Raw genomic sequence first — 19,708 nt, 5'->3', positions numbered from 1 at the left:
ACGAAAATCTCATAAGCATTCCATGTTTTTTTCTCAAAATTCAGAAACGCTGAACCTTTATGGGGAAATAAACTAAAAATCATATTTCTGCCACTAATAAGTAAGAGTGTATGCTTGCATCTTTCCCTTGGATTGTCTTACAACTAAAACGAGTGTAATAATGTAATGTGATTGAGTTGACTGACTTGATAGCATCGCTTGATAAATTACTTCTGGATACATGATTGTTATCCATCTGTAACGTATATATGGGCACAGACCTAGTACATTATTAGTACTCACGTCCTTCAAGATTCGTATAACTCTTCACAAGGATCGTTCGAATTAATATGTTGCGGTGACGATGGTAGCGTTGTTAAACTCGTGGTATAGTATAAATTCTCCATCACTGCGCACAAGCATATTATTTAATTCTGATGCTAACGCTGGACCTGTCGTCCCTGAGGTTCTTGTTAGCTTAAACCGTACGAAACTCAGCTTGCTGTATGCTGCTGGCCTGCTGCTGCGATAAATATTCGATCTCCTGCCCAACCACATCTCTATAGAGTGCCTGTGCAACTGGAGCCCTGCCCAACCACAGGCACTAGTCCTGCTACCTACTACCTTCACTCCAGTTGCTCACTAGTGCCTGCAGCCTGCTAGCTAGCTGCGTCGGCGATGTGTCTGCCGTTCTTCTGCCGCGGCGGCCCCAAAGGTGATGATGGGTCACAGCATGACCCTAGCGTCCAGCAGCCACAACAACAAGCTCCTCTGCCACCATGGGCGGCGGCGGGATGGCATGAAGAGGGCAACGTCCAACCTTATAATAAGCTGTTGTCCCCTGTGAAAGAAGCATATGGCCACCATGGGACGACCAACGTGCCTGCCGCTGCGGGCGGCGAGGGCAAGAATGGAGGAGCTCGTGCGGCGCAAGGGCATATGACGGAAGTGAACAAGAACGGTGGAGGGCCCATGACGGACTTCGGCTACTCAGACGGCAACGTCCATGCTTCTGTTGGTGGCGTTGCCCGATGTCGAGAGAGTCAGAGCGCTGCCGGGAAGATCGTTGCGTCCACCACTCCGGCAACGCAAGCTTTTAATAATAAGCATAGGGATCTGGCCGCAGCGCAACAAGCTCCTCAGCGTACGTATCTGGTCTCTGCTAGTCCTCGCCACCACCATGGCCATGGGTCGCAGGCAGCATCGCATCCCAGCGAGGCCGCTGATAACATGAAGGCGCCACTTCGAGTACTACCGATGGCTCGTCGTGGTCCTGAAGATTACTAGCTACCCTACAGCGTGCTGCGGCCACCACAGGACAGACGCCGATCTCCAACAATTTCGTTCGTTCTACTTCCAGTACGGTAATCTTGACCCATGATGATGATCATGTGCATATATATATATATATATATATATATATATATATATGGAGAGCATATTCCATAGCCGGCTACAAAATAAGTTATTCTGTAGCCACCTCCATTTACGATAATTTTATATACTAATTTACGATAATGTCAATACATATTTACAATAGTTGGGTTACTATAACATATTGAGATATTTACCATAACGTTATAGTAAACCACTTAGTAAAGAGTTACTGTAATTTCATAAATTAACATAGTAATTATCGTAACTCAAAGTGGCTACAGAATAAGCTATTTACGATCACATGTGGAGATGTCTGGGTTTTTGGCATCCGACATCACAACTTGCTCGAAACCTTCACAATTTTTTACCACAGCCTCCACATGCGATAACACGACGCCTCGACAAGTTTCGTGATTTTCGGACTTTGTTTGCATTTTATATAATTTAAAATCACATTTCCGGCAAGTACCTCGACATGTTATGTCAACGAGATGCTCGAGATTTCATGTGAGTTCTTGGATACGGCCTAAACATACCCTAAATATCATGAGTATCAATTTTTAGATGACCAAAGTCCATTATTCCATGTACCTGCAGTTCAAATTTGAAATATCCCGAAAAATTCGACGAAATGAAATAAACTAATGAAATATATCAAAAAAAGTCAAAATTGCCCCAAATTTTAAAATAGAGTTTGAAATACTGTCACAAGGCCCCAGAAAAAAATTTGGGCCCAAAATCAAAAAAAATTTGTCGACTGCCATCAGGGGCACTCGGCAAAGTTGATTTTCAAAAATAAAAAAAATTTGCCGGGTGCCTGGCGCTGGCACTCGGCAAAATAAGTTTTAAAAAATTAAAAAAAAATTGCCGAGTGCCGGCCCAGGGGGCACTCGCCAAAGTTGATTTTCAAAAATAAAAAAAAAATTTGCCGAGTGCCAGCGCACGTGGCACTCGGCAAAGAATTAAAAAAATAAAACATTCTTTGTCGAGTGCCCCTTTCTGCAGCACTCGGCAAAGGCCCAATAGAAAATGGGCCGCCGGCCCCAAAATCCCCCCACCCCAGAACCCTATCTCTCCCTTGTGCCCGCCCGCCCGCTCGGTCCCGACACCCGCCGCCGTCGCTCCGCCGCACATCCCCGGCCCGCCAGCGCCGCCCGCCCGCGCAGCTCGCACACGCGCGCACCGCCGCCACCCTCGCTCCGCCATGCGGCGCGCCCACGCCGGCGAGCCCCCGCCACCGCACGCCCCCGCCCCTGCATCGCCCGGCCCCGAGCACCCCCCCCCCCAGCCTAGCCGCGCGGCTCCTAGGCGCGCGCCGCTGCCATCAGCGCGGCCCCGCCGCTGCCGTCCGCGCATGCTGCCACCGCCGGCGCACGCGACCGTCCTCCCTTGCACGCGCTGGCCCTGCTAGGAAGAAGAAGGAAGAAAAAAGAGGAAAAAGAAAGAGAAGGAAAAGGAAGAAGAAGGAGAAGGAAAAAAGAGAAGAAAAAGGAAGGAGGAGGAGAAGGGGAGAGGGGGAGAGGGGAGGTAGCCGAGGTGGAGGGGAGGAGGAGGTGCCTCGGCCGTCTTCTCCGCGTGCCCGTCCCGCTGACGCCCCTACCGTCACCGAACCACCTACGAGCGTGGGCAAGGTATATCCACCCTTTCTCCGCTTGTCGGCCTCCGTGCCATTGTGATGTCGGCCTTCGTGCCGCTGTGCTTATCGGCCTTCGTGCCGTTTGTGATTGTCGGCCTTCGTGCCATTGTTTTTTGTAGGTTTTGGAAACCTCCCCGTGTAGGGGAGGTGCTGCCGAAATTTTGAACTTATATTGTCGTGTTTCTTCTTTTGCAGAGCAGGACCTGTCGGAGGTGACCCGGAGGTCCCCGATCGTCTTCGTCGGCGTCGTGGGTCTGCCTGCACTGCGTCGCCTCGCCACTGCGTCGACTCGCCACTGCCTCGCTAGCCTGACTTCACCGACAGCCTAGGTATAAATCACCTCTTTTTCTGCTTGTCTGTCGTCGTAGATCGGTGTAGCCCAGTTAGGCGTCTCCCATCCGAAAGAGATATCTTTGGAGGTATGCAGATCTTTGCATATCTGCGAGCGTTTCTGCTTTAGATTGTCCACGTTTTTTGGATAGCCCGCGGATGCGTAGATGGGTTAGTTTCCATGGTCCGCTCCTGTCCGAGACGGTGTTTCAGCATCACCCCCTGTTGTTCTCCGGATACACACTCTCCCTTGTAGGACGTGTATCGGGAGAACAACAGGGAGGTGCTGCCGAAATTTAGTCTCGGATAGGAGCGGAGCATGGAAACTAACCTCATCTACGGATCTGCGGGTGGGATTAGGACCTATCCTCACCTATTAGAGAGTATGGACACCGCGTAGATGCAATTGATGGTGACTCATATGTGATGATACGTCTGTTAAAGGATGGAGGACCGTGAGTGGATGCACACTCTCCGGAGAGACGAGCATGATTACGACTTGCTATTTATAGTCAAAGTCGAAGAATTCTTACAGCATGCATTTGGCGAGAGTGCTGGAGGCCATTCTCTAGTGGTTTGTCCGTGCAGCGGTTGTGACAACAGAAGAATGAAAGATAGGTTAACCATGGGTAAACATATTGTGAAGTTTGGATTTACTCTGGGCTACCACCGGTGGATCCACCATGGTGAAGCCGATCGTATCAGGGAGGAGGTGGTGAGACCACGGCTCGAGGCTTTCGATGATGATGCCGGGGTAGCAGACATGCTGGATGACACGCACCAAGCTCAGTTCGCTGAAGGACGTGACAAGGAGGAGATGGAGGCTGTCGCAGATGCCTTCTACCTAATGTTGGACTCGGCACAGAGACCCCTTCACGATCATACTAATGTTTCTCAGCTGGATGCCATTAGTCGCGTAATAGGGTTGAAGGCTGAGTTAAACCTAAGTCAAGAAGGCTTCGACAAGATGGTGGCCATGTGGAGCGATATGCTACCGAAGACACACATTATGCCGAAGAACTTGTTCGAGTCAGAGAAGCTCCTTCTTGCACTTAAGATGCCGTATGACAAGATACATGTGTGTCCGAATGGGTGCGTCCTATTTAGGAAAGAACACGTGGATGCAAAGTACTGCCCGAAGTGTAAATCCTCTAGGTATGTGGAGGTAGACTCAGGCGATGGCCAGAAGAGGCAGCTTAAGATCCCCATGAGAGTCCTACAACACCTTCCATTCCTGCCGAGGCTCCAATGGCTATTCATGACCGAGGAATCCGTGAAATAGATGACATGGCACAAAAACAGCACACAATACAATCCTGAGAAGATGGTACATCCATCCGATGCTGATGCATGGAAGTACTTCAATTCACGGCATCCTCTCAAAGCAGAGGAGGCTCGTAATGTACGTGTTGCATTAGCAACAGATGGGTTCAATCCATATGGCATGATGGCTGCACCATACACATGTTGGCCCGTGTTCGTCATCCCCCTGAATCTCCCCCTGGTGTCTCCTTTCAATGGCATACCATGTTCCTATCGTTGATAATCCCTAGACACCTGGGGAGTAATATGGGTGTCTTCATGGAGCCTGTGATAGATGAGTTGATCGATGCTTGGGTCAAAGGGGTGTGGACATACGATCGAGCTACGAAGACTAGCTTCAAAATGCACGTCTGGTACCACTACTCCCTGCACGACTTCCTGGCGTACGGGTTAATGTGCGCCTGGTGTGTTCAGGGGAAGTTCCCATGCCCAATATGCAAGGAAGTTGTGAGGTTCATATGGTTGAAGAAGGGTGGCAAGTATTCGTCGTTCGACAAACATCGTCAATTCCTCCCTCTTGACCATCGATTCAGAGAAGACGTCAAGAGCTTTACGAAAGGTGTCAAAGTGACGGACCCTAGACCGCGCTTGAGGACTAGGGCAGGGGTTCATGCTCAGATAGATGCTCTTGTGCCCAATGAAGATGGTGGTTTCATGGGATATGGTGAGCAACATATGTGGACTCATAAGTCCGGCTTGACGAGGCTCCCCTATTTCGATGACCTCCTACTGCCCCATAACATTGATGTCATGCACACTAAAAAGAATATCACAGAGGCACTTTGGGCAACGCTCATGGACACTGACAAGTCTAAGGACAATCCTAAGGTTAGAGTGGACCTGGCGACGTTGTGCGATAGGCCAAACCTAGAGATGCGGCCTCCTGCAATAGGAAAGCAGTGGAGAAGGCCTAGGGCCCCCTATGTCTTAAAAATCGATCAAAGGAGGGAAGTACTTCAATGGATCAAGAATTTAATGTACCCTAATGGGTATGCAGCGAATCTGAGCAGGGGAGTGAACTTAGAGACTCTGCGAGTCAACGGGATGAAGAGTCATGACTACCACATATGGATTGAGCGGATACTTCTGTCAATGGTTCAAGGCTATGTCCTTGAGCATGACTGGCTAATGCTGGCAAAGTTGAGCTACTTCTTTTGCCAGCTTTGTGCCAAGGAGCTATCTTCGACCGTCATTACAGAATTAGAAACTATGGCAGCTGAGTTGGTCTATGAGCTTGAGAAGATCTTTCCACCCGGCTTCTTCTTGCTGATGCAGCATCTGATTGTGCACCTCCTGACTGAGGCATGGTTAGGGGGCCCGTGCAGGCACGTTGGTGCTATCTAATTGAGCGATGTCTAAAGACTCTTCGCAAGAAATATACAAATAAAGCCAGAATTGAGGCTTCCATTGCAGAGGCAAGCATTCGGGAGGAGGTTGCAAACTTCACGACATCCTACTACAAGCCGAACCTTCCTAGCAAGCATAATCCACCCCCTCATTATAATGCTGGCGAAGTTGAATCGACCCTCAGCCTTTTCAAATGCCAACTAGGCAGCGCAAGTGGATCGACCCCCAAGAGATTAGATCCAGAAGAGTGGCGCAGAATCACGCTATATGTGTTCACCAACCTTGTCGAGGTTGCGCCATTCATTAAGTAAGTTCTCAACAAACTTGATTCAATACGACATCACTATTCTATATCGAACCCCATTGATTCTCTTTGGTACAGGGAATTTGTTCGTCAAGAGTGGCATCAATCAAGGGATCCTACCCCACATGAACATGATACCCTTCTTTCAGAGGGTGCAGGAGCTGGGAGGCCTAATTTCATTTCTTGGTTCAAACAAAAGGTCGTACGTTCGTTGATATTCCTTAGTAGCTCATACGTTCCAATAGTATAACGATGTATCATGCTTGAGCTTGCAGGCGCAAACCAATGCGTCCATGAGTGACGAGTTGAGACAGGTTGCAAACGGCTTCAAGTTAAGGGTGAAGTCATATACCGGTTATGACGTGAACGGATATCGCTTCCACACGTCAAGACACGAGCAGACTCGGCCCGGTTGGAAAACCACCAACAGCCAAGTTTTTACGCCAGGCACTAATGGCGTCGAATACTATGAAATAATTGAGGAGATCTATGGACTTGAATATGAGGGCCGGGTACCTCTTACTCCTGTCATATTCAAGTGCCACTGGTTTGATCCTGGACGAACGAGATGGACCCCTCATCTTGGGCTAGTCGAGATTAGGCATGATTCCATCTATAAAGGAAAAGATGTCTATATTGTGGCTCGACAGGCCATGTAGGTGTATCATACGCCATACGTGTGCCAAGACAAAGACCATCTTAAGGGTTGGTCTATTGTGCACTAGGTATCTTCGCACGGTAAACTACCTATTCCAAACGATGAAGATTACACCTTTGACACAAACACATATGATGGAGAGTTCTATCAAGCAGATGGGCTACAAGGGAGCTTTGAGATAGTCTTACCTGGTGTGACGACCGCCATGGAAGTAGACAATGAAACGGTTGATGATGAGGACCCTGGAGATGTAGTGCTAAATCCGAAGGACATTCAAATGCTTGAGCGATTCCATTTAGGCAAAGACAATGAAGAAGACACAGAACCTTCGGATAGTGTTGCCCATTTGGACAATTTTGACAGTGATGATGAGACCTATGACCCCAATAATGAAGATTATTCCTAAACCATGTAATACTATGTTTTTATTAAATTTTGTTATGTTTATTCCTAAACCTATTAAATTTTGACAGTGATGATGAGACCTATTCTTTGTACATTGCAGGTGACAGAACAAAGATGGTGGGCAACCGTTCACCGAGGTAGGTGCTCTCGGTGTACCAGAGGCTACACCCTTCTGATGGAGGTGAGGGGACATCTTCACCCCTAGCAGCGAGAGCAGGCTCGGGTCGCCCTAGCATGGGGAGGGGGAGGGGGAGGGGCTAGGGTCGCCCCAGGAGGGACCCGCCTCCTCCCCCAGCTCTCGACCAGCCGGAGGACCCATCTCCTACCCCGGAGGACCACGTGGCGGCCATGGGCACAACCACAGACACTCCGCCCGGGGGCGAGGGGACTCAGCAGACGGAGGATAGTTCTGCTCAGTTGGCTCCCTACCTGCGAGGTCCCATAAGCCTTCCTCCAGTTTCGCTTCCTAACCGATGCCCACTGGTTCATCCTATGGGAAGAAGGTAAGTAACTATAGATGTTATCACTAGTACTTCATATGATACGTTGAAAATCAAAAGAGAAACTAATAATTTTTCTTAATCACTTATGCAGGGGCTGGCTAGTTCTGTCGGGTGCTCTTGACCCCCCACGCACCCCCGCTACCGTCTTGGGATGTCTGTGCAGGAAACACTTCCCCGGCCTTGTGGACTTGAAAGAGGGGAGGTGGGAGCCGGCCTGGTCGTGGGACAGGTACAAGCTCGGCTTGGATGACGAGCAGGACAACAAGCAGGAGCGGGTTTTGGCGGACTTTTGGGTGTCTCACAACATAGCTCAATACATCTCCTCCATTGCTTCAGTCTTTTATTGAAATAATGAATGGATACATCATGTTTGTATGCAGAGGTACTTCAAGGCCGAAGAAGGTAGAGAGACCCTGGTGGATTAGACGGCACACAGAGCCTGTAAGAAGTACATCGGCGACATGATTCATGAGGCGCGACTCTAGGCCCACGTCGACTACTACAGGTCCATCAAGAAAGAGCCCCTCAACAAAATCGGCGCAAGAAAGGTGGCGCTGACCAAGGAGCAGTACCTTCAGGTAGGTGAATAATATTGATTCGTTTTGAGATTTAGTAGGTCCAGAATTGATCTTCTTATATGTCAAACACTTGATGATGTGTAGGTGCTGGCCTCGTGGTGCATGTCGCATAGATCGGCATGGTCGAGGATTGTGGACAGGTACCTTGACCCGGCGTACATCGCAAAGCACGAGCAAGGCAAGCGGAAGCGAGCACTAAGGACCGCTCCAACTCACCACCAAGGCAGCCGCAACCTCCCCGCATTCAAGCGGGCACTTGTACGAGATGTCATTTATCTATTCTAACGCTCAATTTTGCCTGATTTCTAATCATCTTGTCGTCTTTCTCGCAGGAGGTGGCACACCCGGACGTGCCGGTGTCGAAGTTTGGGGCATGGGCTGTGTCCCACATGGGCCCGGTGAAATTTGGTGTCGTCTTCAACCCGGATGCCACTGCCCAGGCTTACTCTGACCCGAGCGTCCACGCTAAGGTCAGAGACTACACGGAGGCGGTTAGGGCGCTCCGTTGCTCATATCATAATCTGAGCACTGAGCCCCTTGAGACAGAGGTGATTGTGAGGCTAGGGCAAGGCAGGAAGCACGGGCGGTTGTGGATTGCAGACGACGTCGACTCCTCGAGCTCTGCACCCTCTCTCTCCGACATGAGGGCATGGAGCACTGCCAGAAGCCTTCCCATACGTGCACGGCCTACTCCAACACTGTCGCGGGTCGACGAACTTCAGGTAATTCCGGTTTCACTCGTCGTATATTGAACGTTACACACATTGATCAGATTTGCAATACTGAAACATGTGATTGAAACACTGCAGGCCGAGCTGGCAGAGACAAGGGAGACGCAAGCGCACCTGACCGCAGAGCTAGAGGCCACAAAGAAGCAGATGGCGGACATGTATCAGATCATGCAAACCATCGGGCAAGCATCGGGTGTCCAAGTGCAGTTGCTAGCTCCAGCTCCAGTTCGACACTTCACTCCTGTGAGTATGAAAGTTTAATGCGTTCATGCCGTTGGGATTGTCGGCCTTCGTGCCATTGTGATTTTCGGCCTTCGTGCCATTGGGATTTTCGGCCTTCGTGCCGTTGTGATTGTCGGCCTTCGTGCCGTTGTTTCTTGCAGGTTGGAAACCTCCCCGTGCAGGGAAGGTGCTGCTGAAATTTTCAATTTTGAGTGTAACACATGCAATCTCTTCTCTTTTGTGCAGCCTACGTTGGTGGGTTCAAACAATCTCGCTAGCGTGTCACCGGCGGCTGATCGCGTCAACCCTTTGCCGTAGTCCGGTCCTTCACCGCTGTCCAGGGGGCCACACCAGCAGTCTCCGTCGCCGCAGTAGGGATGTTGAACTTGTAATAATAAACTTGTGATGTTGAACTTTGGTGCATTTGTGATGGATTTTCGACGGATTTATTAAATATGCGTGTGCTTGTGATAGATAATGCATGTTGGTGATATAGATGTGATGATTGATGTATATATATATATATATATATATATATATATATATATATATATATATATATATATATTGTCTGTTACAATGGAATGTAAAAAAAATTGCAATTCTCGGGGTCTTTGCCGAGTGCCATGGGCAAGGCACTCGGCAAAGATTTTTCAAAAAAATATTTTTTTTCTTTGCCGAGTGCATCGCTGCAGCACTCGGCAAAGTATTTTTTAAAAAAAAAATAAAAAAAAACTTTGCTGAGTGCCTGGACAGGGGCACTCGGCAAAGTACTTTTGAAAAAGAAATAAAAAAAAATTTGCCGAGTGCCTGGGCCGGGGCACTCGGCAAAGAAATTTTTAAAAAAAATAATTTTTTTTTGCCGAGCGCTGGGTCGGGCACTCGGCAAAATAACCGTTAACGGCCGGCGCCGCAATGGCCGAAAATATTTTGCCGAGTGCCGCCCCAAGCACTCGGCAAAATTGTTTTTTATTTTGCAAAGTGCCCCAATAAAAAACACTCGGCAAAGACCCTTTGCCGAAAAAAATTTTGCCGAGCGGACTTTGCCGAATGCTACACTCGGCAAAGCCTTTACCAAGTGCAAAGGGCTCTTTGCCGAGTGTAAAAACACTCGGCAAAGCCGCGGCCTCCAGTAGTGTGCAATCCATTGAGGAGTGAGGACGCGGCATGGAGAGCCTCCTCCGGCAGCTCGCTCATCCTGCTCTCTCGCTCGCGTTGTGGTGTGCAGAGCGTAGGCCTCCCTACGATAGCCAATTGATTTTTTTCCCTATATATACAATGTCAATTGGTTGGATGAGAGTGAAAATTCGTACCTTTCTAGTTGTAAATTGTAAACTAAATTTGGTGATGATGTCTTTTCGTTCAAACTGGATGCTGTTGTTAGTCTCTCCATTGTCTGAAACTAGTGCTGGCATACCTAATGCTAGAAGCATATTCGGAAAGAATTTGTTCCAGTTTCACCTTTTCATTTAATTATTAATAATGGCGGGCGATGTAGTAATTGGAACGCAAGGACGAAACGGCATCCTCTTTATTATCAATTAATATTAGTATTATCAATCAGAGGTTCCCAACAATAAGTCCCCTTGTTAATTTTCTAATATATACTTGCTAGGAAAAAAGATAATAAATCCTATGAACTCACAAAAATAAAAAAAAATTATATGGTCATCTATTCATTATAGCCATCATTGAATATGGGAGATACATATGGTTTCAACTAAATATGACAATGAAATGGGATGAAAAAACATGCATTGTAACTAGATAACCTAAGTATATATCACAACCACATAAAGATTTAAATATACAACTATTGTCTGAGAATATAGGCAATGAGAGACAGAAAGTAAAGTTTAGTAGTGGTAGGCCCAAATCTATATATGAGTATTAATTATTTGTCTTTTAAAATTATTAGCTTCTGCATAAACATGGTGGGTTGACGGACTAGTGGAACTAATTGGGGTAGAACCCTACATCCTCCCATCAATTAATCTTGGTATCAATTCATGTAGCTAGGCTTGTATTTACTAAAGATTTTTACATTTGACATGCTCAGCGTGTGTGTGAGGTGTTCCAACTATCACACAGGCCCTATGACTGACACAGAGATGATTTTAGAAGGACCTAAATTCTTTTCAGGATCAGTTGAAATAGAGAGCTACCTCAAGAAATGTCAAGTTGGAACCAAGCTAGGTTTATTTAGGTCCTACGGATGCAAGGGAACAAGTGATGTGAAGGCTGAGAAGAAACTAAAGCAAAACAAATAAAACAACAAAAAATTGAGTACCAAATAGTCCAATGGTCTAGAATTGAATTTGAATGGCCCCGACAATTAAGTTAGCACCGAATAGTCATGGTCATTTCAAGGCTTAATAGTTATGGTGGATCAGATAGTACAATTGTGGAAAATATGAGCACTGGACAATCAATAGAAAGACTATATTTCTAGGATGTGCTAAAATTTTGTAAACACCAGATGCTAAATGTGAGTGACAAGCTTTAGTAGCTTGTGGCACACGTCTTACTTGGAAGAGCCTTAGTGGCGAGTCTAACACCATGCCATAGGAAGGCTTGATATGACCACATGACAAAACATTTGTGGAGCTCCAACATCGACTAGGGGTAACACTTTTCCTACCAATATACCTTAGTACACATCATCACATCTTGTCTCAGGAGTTTTGCATTCCTCGCTTGATTTTTACATACCTCACTTATGGTTTTACCAATATTTCCTAGAATAGCTTAGGGTGGTTCATATGATTTGCTATATGTTGAGAAACTATTTTTGATGGGTAAGTAAAAACACTAGATAAAGATCAAGTGCACACCTTGCTAGTTAGTTTGTTTATGTTTGTCTAGGGTAGCATCAAGTTTGGTCCATAGAAAAGTTTTTAGTGACCCAATGCAACCCATCCCTCTCTTGGGTCAAATCTTTGTACCTTGACAAGGACCTTGGATTCCCTATGGTAGCATTTTGGAACTAGCCATCCCTTACATGACATATATAGCTAGGGTTCTACACCCCTTATGGTCAGGTAGACTAAGCATCTGACCCGTTCCTAAATCGCTATCATGAATGGCTAGGACTCGACAAGTAGCGACATCCATTAAGAATAGAGTCCCTTTGAAAATTGGATGAATCTTGTTGATCACTATGGCAAAATTCTGACCTTGTGCTCGGTACGGTGTTAGAGCAATCCTTCTGAGTGGCCACCTTACTTCTCTCTCCTTGACATACATGCCAACATTGTTGTCAGAGAACCTCTAAATACATGTACACACAAACATGCATGGTATATACACCTGTGCAACAACACTTACAAGCCCCTGTTGTTGTCAGATAACCTTTAAATACACATACACACAAACATCCATGGTATACACCTGTGCAACAACACTTACGAGCCCCTCGCTATGCATGTGTAAGGATTCTTACATCTTTTTTCACACTTTTGTGTGCTAGTGAGCGCCACAAGCCTTCAGACTCCCACAACAAGGGCGTGTTTATCATTTGGTGCTCGCCACCCAAACACCATTTTTTGCTTGCACATGGCCACTAATACCATCAGCCTCCAACTGTTTGCCACTGTTCGACAGCTCACCCTATAACATAGGGGGCATACCCCTAGGCCTTGGGTATAATGGAAAGACATATGATAAGTTTTGTTAGACCCATTCACGCACCAATACCCTGCCCCATGGGCACAAAAGCTTGTTTATTGGGCTGGGGGCATGTGAGATGTTTTTTCTCTTCGTACACTTTTTGGGACAATCCTCCAAACAAAGCGTGCTATATGACCCGCAAGAAATAAATGTTGGATGATTTCTTTATTGTCACAAAACATAACTTTTCATCACCACTCCAAATTCATTTTAGGATATTGTCCTTTGTTAAAATCACTCCGATTCAAATGAATATCTTGACCTTTAGAGGCGACTTGATCTTCCTTTATGATTTATTTAAAGGCATAGCCATTTGATTTACTACTTTTTTTTACATTGGTTGCATAATAAACACATGCCCCTAGATAAAGAGGTCCATTTAGGGCCAATTTGGTGTGCTGTAGCTCCAGCTCTGTTGGTATCTCCGGCACCGGAGCCGGAGGAGCCACACTAAATGACTATGGATGGAGAAGCACTTTTGATGTGGAATAGACGAGCTAGAGCCATTTTGACTGTACTGAGGCAGAGCTATTTTTTGGGCTTTTGTCAGGGTGCTCCGGCTCCAGCAACAGAGTCCATGCAGAAAAGCCCAGTCAAAAGGGCCCTTAATAGAATTAGGTTAATCATCAAGTTGCATAAATGCTAGTCTTGTGACGAAACCATTCCATTTAATTAATTTATCACCCCTAGCATTCTGTAGAAAGAAATATTAAGTGGTGCAGTGCTAAAAGCTCAAGCAACTGTAATATATTTCTCACTTGTAATGTTATATAAATTTGGATATTGTTCTTTGAGGATGAAGTTACCCAACCACTTGTCCTCCTATCATCTCACTTTAGCACCATTATGAATGTTAAGGCCTTGTTCGGTTAATCCCTAACCGATGGGATTGGAGGGTATTGAGGGGAGTTCCCCTTTATACCCTCCAATCTCCTCGGTTTGGGTATTAACCGAACAAGGCCTAAATGTGGAAAAATCTAAGAATTGGTCATGGACCTTCACAAGGCTTGACCAAAAAATAGGAATCACTTGGCTTCCACCCAATTTTTTTTTCAATTACTGCTTCCTAAGAAGTTCTTGCTAAACTCCATCTTCATTAACATGTTTGTAGATCCATTTACTAAGTAGACATTCATTTTACACCCCAAGATTTGTAATTCCTAAGCCACCTTCCTCCTTTGTTAGGCAGAGGATCCCCCAATTTCACAAGTCTCTATTTTTTTCTTATGGTTGTCTCCTTGCCAGAAAAAGTTGGACCCATAAAGTCTAGCTTCTTTAGAATACCTTTTGGTACTTCAAAGAAAGACATCATGTATCAGCAAGGCTACTTAGAATTGAGTTAATCAGTACTAGCCGACCTCCATAAGATAAAATCTTTCCTTCCAACTACACATTTTCTTTTGAAGGCGGACTTCAACAACTTTCTGGTCCTCTCGTTATTAAAGTTTTCTATGATTCATTGGTATGCCTACGTATTTAAAAGGATATTGATCCGTCTCCCATCCATAGATCTACGAGTATTTGCCAACAAAGTTCTTTATATTTCCATAGCATATTAATTCACTTTTGTGGAAGTTAATTTCCAAACGTGAAAGTTGTTCAAAGGAAAACAAAAGAATTTTCATATTTTTTTCCTATTCAACGTCACGTGACATGAAAGGATTGTATCTTTAGTATATTGTAGGATTTAGGGGGCTATCATTTACTAGATGTAAAATTAGTCCTTGAATTTGTCCATCCTCTTTAACTCTAGCACTGAATTAAATAACATATCCACTACTAAATTAAAAAGGATTGGTGATAAAGGATCACCTTGTCTTAGGCCTTTTTTGATTTAGAAATACCGTCCTACATCATTGTTTACCTTTACAGCAATACTACCCTAGAAACAAATTGATGGATCCACTGACACCACAAAATTGAGAATCATTTCATCTAAAGGGTTTGTTGAAGGAAACACCACAATTTTCACTTTATCACAGGTCTTCTCAAAGTCCACTTAAAATTAACGTCATTTAGCTACTTTCTATGTAACTCATGGTAAGATTCATGGAGGAGTATGCACCTTCTAAAGTAAAGTGACCAGGTAAAAAAATCTTGGTTATATTGTGTTGGTCGAGAATGTCTGTATGTGACCCTTTATTCATTCTACTAGTTGCAACCTTAGTAAAAAACATGAAGCTTACATTTAAATGGCAGATCGGTCTATGCTCTTGAATTTAGATTGCTTCTTGACACATTGTTAATAAAGTAATAGTGCCCAAGTTAAGGCTAGGTAAGTCTCCTTTATAGAAGTCAAAATATAGCCATCGAATTAGCCTTTTTATGTCTTCCCAAAACACTTGATATAAAACTCAATGTCAATGGGAAACCATTTGGCCACGGAGCTTTATTGTTCTCCATTTGGAAAATAGCTTCTTTTACCTTTTCTTCAGAAAACATTGTCGTAAAAATATCATTTTCCATGTCTAAAACATGTGTGATGTCATCAACTCTATTCTCCATTATGGAAAAATTATTTTCAAACAGGAGGACCAAATAAATTTTGGTATTAAGAAGTTATGTGGTCTTTTAGCTCCATTTTGTCTTTCAAGATCTTATTATTCCCTTCTAACTAGAAAATGAGTGTGTTCATATGCTTACCATTTGCAATAAGCTGGAAACACTTTGCATTATTATCACCTTCTAACAGGTTTTTAGTATTTAACATTTGGAACCAGTCTATCGTCCCTTCTTCCCTCAGCAAACAGGTGTTTTTTTTTATCTCTAAGACAATGGAGTATATGTTGATAGTTCTGCCTTTTTATCTAGCATTGCATGGACATATTTATCCATGAAGAAGGCCCTGTTTGGATACAAAGTATTTTTGGAGTTTTAGAAAAATACCATGATTTTGTGAAATACATTGGTTGTAGAGTGCCATGAAGTGTTTTGGTGCAACAAACTTTGTGGTTTTGAATGCCATAGTATTGCTGAACCTGTAATCTTTTTAGAGTTTTAAAAACTTCACTCTAGACCACTTTTTTCTAAACCACGGTTTTGCATAACAATGATTCTAAAACTACAATTTCTTGTAACACCCTAAATTTTGCATATTTTTGAAATAGGAGAAAATGGTTAATTAAGCATTTTGTGGGAACTTGAACCTAGGAAAAATAATAAATTTTATTAAATTAAAAACAAATATAGGTTAACAATCATGTATGTGCATTCATGCCGCTGTATAATATTTTGTATTTCTCGGTTGGAAGTCGGATTTTGAATTAAGTTGAAATTGCATTTTGAATTGCTTTGGAAAAATTAAAAAGAAATAAATTTCCTTTTTCTTTTCTTTCCCCTGCTTTTGGCCCACTCAGTTTCGCCCCTCCCGCTGGCCCAGTTGGCCGTTGGCCTTTCTTTCCCTTTCCTTCCGCTCGGGCCGAAGCCCAGCTCAGCCTTTCTCCCTTGCGCGCCGCATCGCCTGGCCCAGCCTGACGCCCGCGCGCCTTCCTTCCGCCACTGACAGCTCTGGCCCACAGGTCAAGGGCTTCCTCTCCCTCGCACTATATCCGGGCCGGAGACCTCTGCCGCACCGACGCCGAGTCCGCCTCCGCCACAAGCTCGGTGCCATGCCGCCTAAGTAACCCCGCCCCCATAAATAGCCGCCTCCTCTGCCTCTTTATCCATCTTGCCACAAGTTTCTTCGCCCAAGCAAGCCACAGTCGCGCCTCGCCCTAGCACCGCCACGACAGCCACCGTCCACCGAGTGTCGCGCCGCCTCTACTTCCTCCCACTCTTTCCTCTTGGGTCCGGTGAGTCCGCCGTCGCTCCCTCTATCTCCCGGTGTTCCTTTTTCGCTGAACCGTGCACTGTGGGCCAAAAGCCAAAACTTCGGCAAGCCGACAATGGCGCCACCGTTGCAAACCTTGTCGTCCGCACTGTTCCGGCGTGACCTCTCTCTCTCTCTTCCACCAGATCAAATCCCAGCCGTTCAGATCTAATCCAATGGCCCCATATCGAAGATACCCCTTCGCCGCCAGTTTTTCAAAAACGCCCTTACAATTATTTTAGATTTAACCCGCAGTCCAAAGCGCGTTTTTGGATTCTGTTTTCTATTTTTGAAAGCATATTTTGGTTCGTTTAGATTGAAAATACGTTTTAGGTATTTATAGTTTTGCCACTCAACTTGTTTTAGCCATAAAATCTCCGTTTTAACTCCAATTTAATCCGTTCAAGTTGCGTTAGGTTCGTAATTAAGTAATCTACATGTTTATACTACTGTTAAGTAGGTTTTCAACTTTTAAAATTTGAGCTTAGATTTAATCTATTATTTTTCTATAGGAAATCTTGTTTAATTCATAACTTTTCCATTTTAGCTCTGATTTTTGTGATCTTCGCGTCTGTTTGTTCGTAGCAAGATGTAGATTTGTTTTCAAAACTTTTTATCTTGATTTTATGCTGTTGGTATACTTTTCTAATCTATAGCCTTGTTTGCTTTGCATGATTGCTCCTGGATGTTTGTATGTTGCTGTGTTATCGAAGATAGACAGTGAGCAATTCGTGGGAGATCAAGGGTACAACTTTGACGAGCAGGACCAGTAGAAGTACTTTGCTCAAGGCAAGTATAGCATGAGATCATCCTTGTTTCCTATTCACTTTAATTCATTAAATTCATGTTGTATGTGTCACCTTGATAGGAATTTCCTAGAATTGAACTTTTACCTTGTCACCTACGGGATATGCATTTGGGTAGCTTTGCCAGTGCTCAATTAAACCATGATCTTGTAACTTGACTAATGATATATGCAATAAACAGTAAAATATGACTTTTTAGCAACGTGGAAACATAGAGCTGGAGTATTTAGCTACTTTCTAAATGCTTCAGATTTCTCTCCCTAAGGACTTATCTGTAAGTGATCATCCGAGACTTACAGTATAGCTGTGAGGGCTACATGGCTCTGGCTTTAGCTCAGTATGAGAATCTTTTTCTAGCTTGTTAGTGGTTACCTTTATTGGCATAAGAATGGCTTGCCAAATTAGGTATAGGATAGCCTCTACTCTTATGTGTATAGCCGTAAAGGAATTGTGTCATTTGACAGGGGGTTCCTATAACTATTTGTCGAGTGAATCTAATGACCCTAACTTGTTAGACGAACCTTTGAAAGGCTTCATAGTAACTCCTGCCTGCTCACCTTGGAAGTGTTTTGGGAGTTGCAAACCCGGGCATATGGGTATCACGACTCACAATGAAAGTGTACAACCTCTAGAGAGTGTAAAATTGGTGTATCAGCCGTGCTAACGGTCACGAGCGGCCTTGGAATATTTACGGAATAGAGGAACACTAAGTATTATTTGTTTATGCTATTCATTATTCATGTTTACATTTGATCATGTGTTTTGCATTGGGAATTGAAACAATTTGTGCTACTCTTAAGCTAAAATTGTGACAACTAAAAACTGAACGCTGTTAAACCTGTGTCAAGCCTTTTGAGCATCATGAACCCTGTGTTACACTTGTTGAGTACGACATGTACTTACGCTTGTTTATTTTCATTACTTGGATAAAAATCCCTGATGGGTAAAAGATGGTTTGGGGTATGATGATTTTCCTGAGGACTACTAGACTTGTGGTCAACCAGTCGACGTCCCTGTGAAATGGAGCTTCTGCGAGAAATCTTTTATTATTTCCGCTATATTTATGTGATAACTCTGTCTTATTCGTGATGTAATAAACATTTGTGATAATACTATTTATAATTTGTCGGTTTATGTGTGTGACTGATCTCTGGGCGCACATAAGATTTTGCACTCCATTTTATCCTTAAAATTGGGTGTGACATTTCTTGATACTATGGTTTCTTGTTCTAAAACTATAGTTTTTTTATACTATGGTTTAGTATCAAGAAACTGTAGTTTTAGAACCATTGATGTGCGAAACTGTGGTTTAGAAAAAAGAGGTCTACAGTGGAGTTTTTAAAACTCTGTAAAGTATTTTTAAAGTATTGGAGAAATACTATGGTTTTACAAAATACTTTGGTTTTTAAAAGCTACTGGGTGTTTGGATACAACAAATCTTGTAGTCTCTAAAACCATGGTTTTGTCAAAATTGTAGTCTTTTTGGAGTTTAGAAACTCCACTCATGACCTCTTTTTTCTCAACTATGGTTTTGCGTCTCTTTAGCTTATAAAACCACATTTTTGTCATACTACAGTCTTCCAAAACCGCATCATCCAAACAGGCCACAGTTTCTACAATACCATGGTATTCAAAACCATAAAGTCTGTTGCACATCAAATACTCCATGGCACTCTAAAACCAAAATATTTCACAAAACCATGGTATTTTTCTAAAACTTTAAAAATACTTTGTATGTCCTTAATGTTTTGGAGCTTACCTCCCCGGAACAAACGCACATGGGGCACACATCACATCATACGTGTATTGCGACAAATGCTTCCGAATTGAGTTGGTGAACATTTTACACAATCATCACATTTTGCTATGAAAAGAACATCTAGTACATATATATGTCCAAGGACAAGAAATAAAGCAAGCTAGCAGCACTCTGTGTCTCTCCATTTCACTTTGCAATGAAACATAAAGCACTACTACAGGAATCAATTTGCGCAACGTGGCCAAAACACGCTCCGTGGCGGGCACCTTTTTT

The 19,708-nt window shown here is 44.2% G+C and overlaps 1 protein-coding gene across 2 annotated transcripts; it reads left to right on the top strand.

Annotated features, from left to right (window-relative positions):
• Nucleotides 1-549: 549 nt before the first annotated feature.
• LOC136529258 (uncharacterized) lies at nt 550-9,851 on the top strand. 2 transcript variants are annotated; one of them, XM_066522346.1, is made up of 9 exons: nt 2,879-2,987; nt 3,188-3,321; nt 7,460-7,862; nt 7,954-8,155; nt 8,243-8,440; nt 8,525-8,698; nt 8,773-9,162; nt 9,250-9,414; nt 9,640-9,851. In XM_066522346.1, the coding sequence occupies exons 6-9, from the start codon at nt 8,543-8,545 to the stop codon at nt 9,709-9,711; spliced, it is 783 nt and encodes a 260-aa protein (XP_066378443.1). In that variant the 5' UTR covers nt 2,879-2,987; nt 3,188-3,321; nt 7,460-7,862; nt 7,954-8,155; nt 8,243-8,440; nt 8,525-8,542; the 3' UTR covers nt 9,712-9,851. The 2 variants fall into 2 exon arrangements, with proteins under 2 accessions (XP_066378444.1, XP_066378443.1); XM_066522347.1 differs by lacking the exon at nt 2,879-2,987 and adding an exon at nt 550-1,338 and having other exon boundaries at nt 7,954-8,440.
• Nucleotides 9,852-19,708: the final 9,857 nt, after the last annotated feature.

This window comes from Miscanthus floridulus, chromosome 19, assembly GCF_019320115.1.
Source record: "Miscanthus floridulus cultivar M001 chromosome 19, ASM1932011v1, whole genome shotgun sequence".
Classification (NCBI taxonomy): domain Eukaryota; kingdom Viridiplantae; phylum Streptophyta; class Magnoliopsida; order Poales; family Poaceae; genus Miscanthus; species Miscanthus floridulus.
The sequence above is the reverse complement of the archived record's forward strand: the minus strand, read 5'-3'. Positions and strand labels throughout refer to the sequence as shown.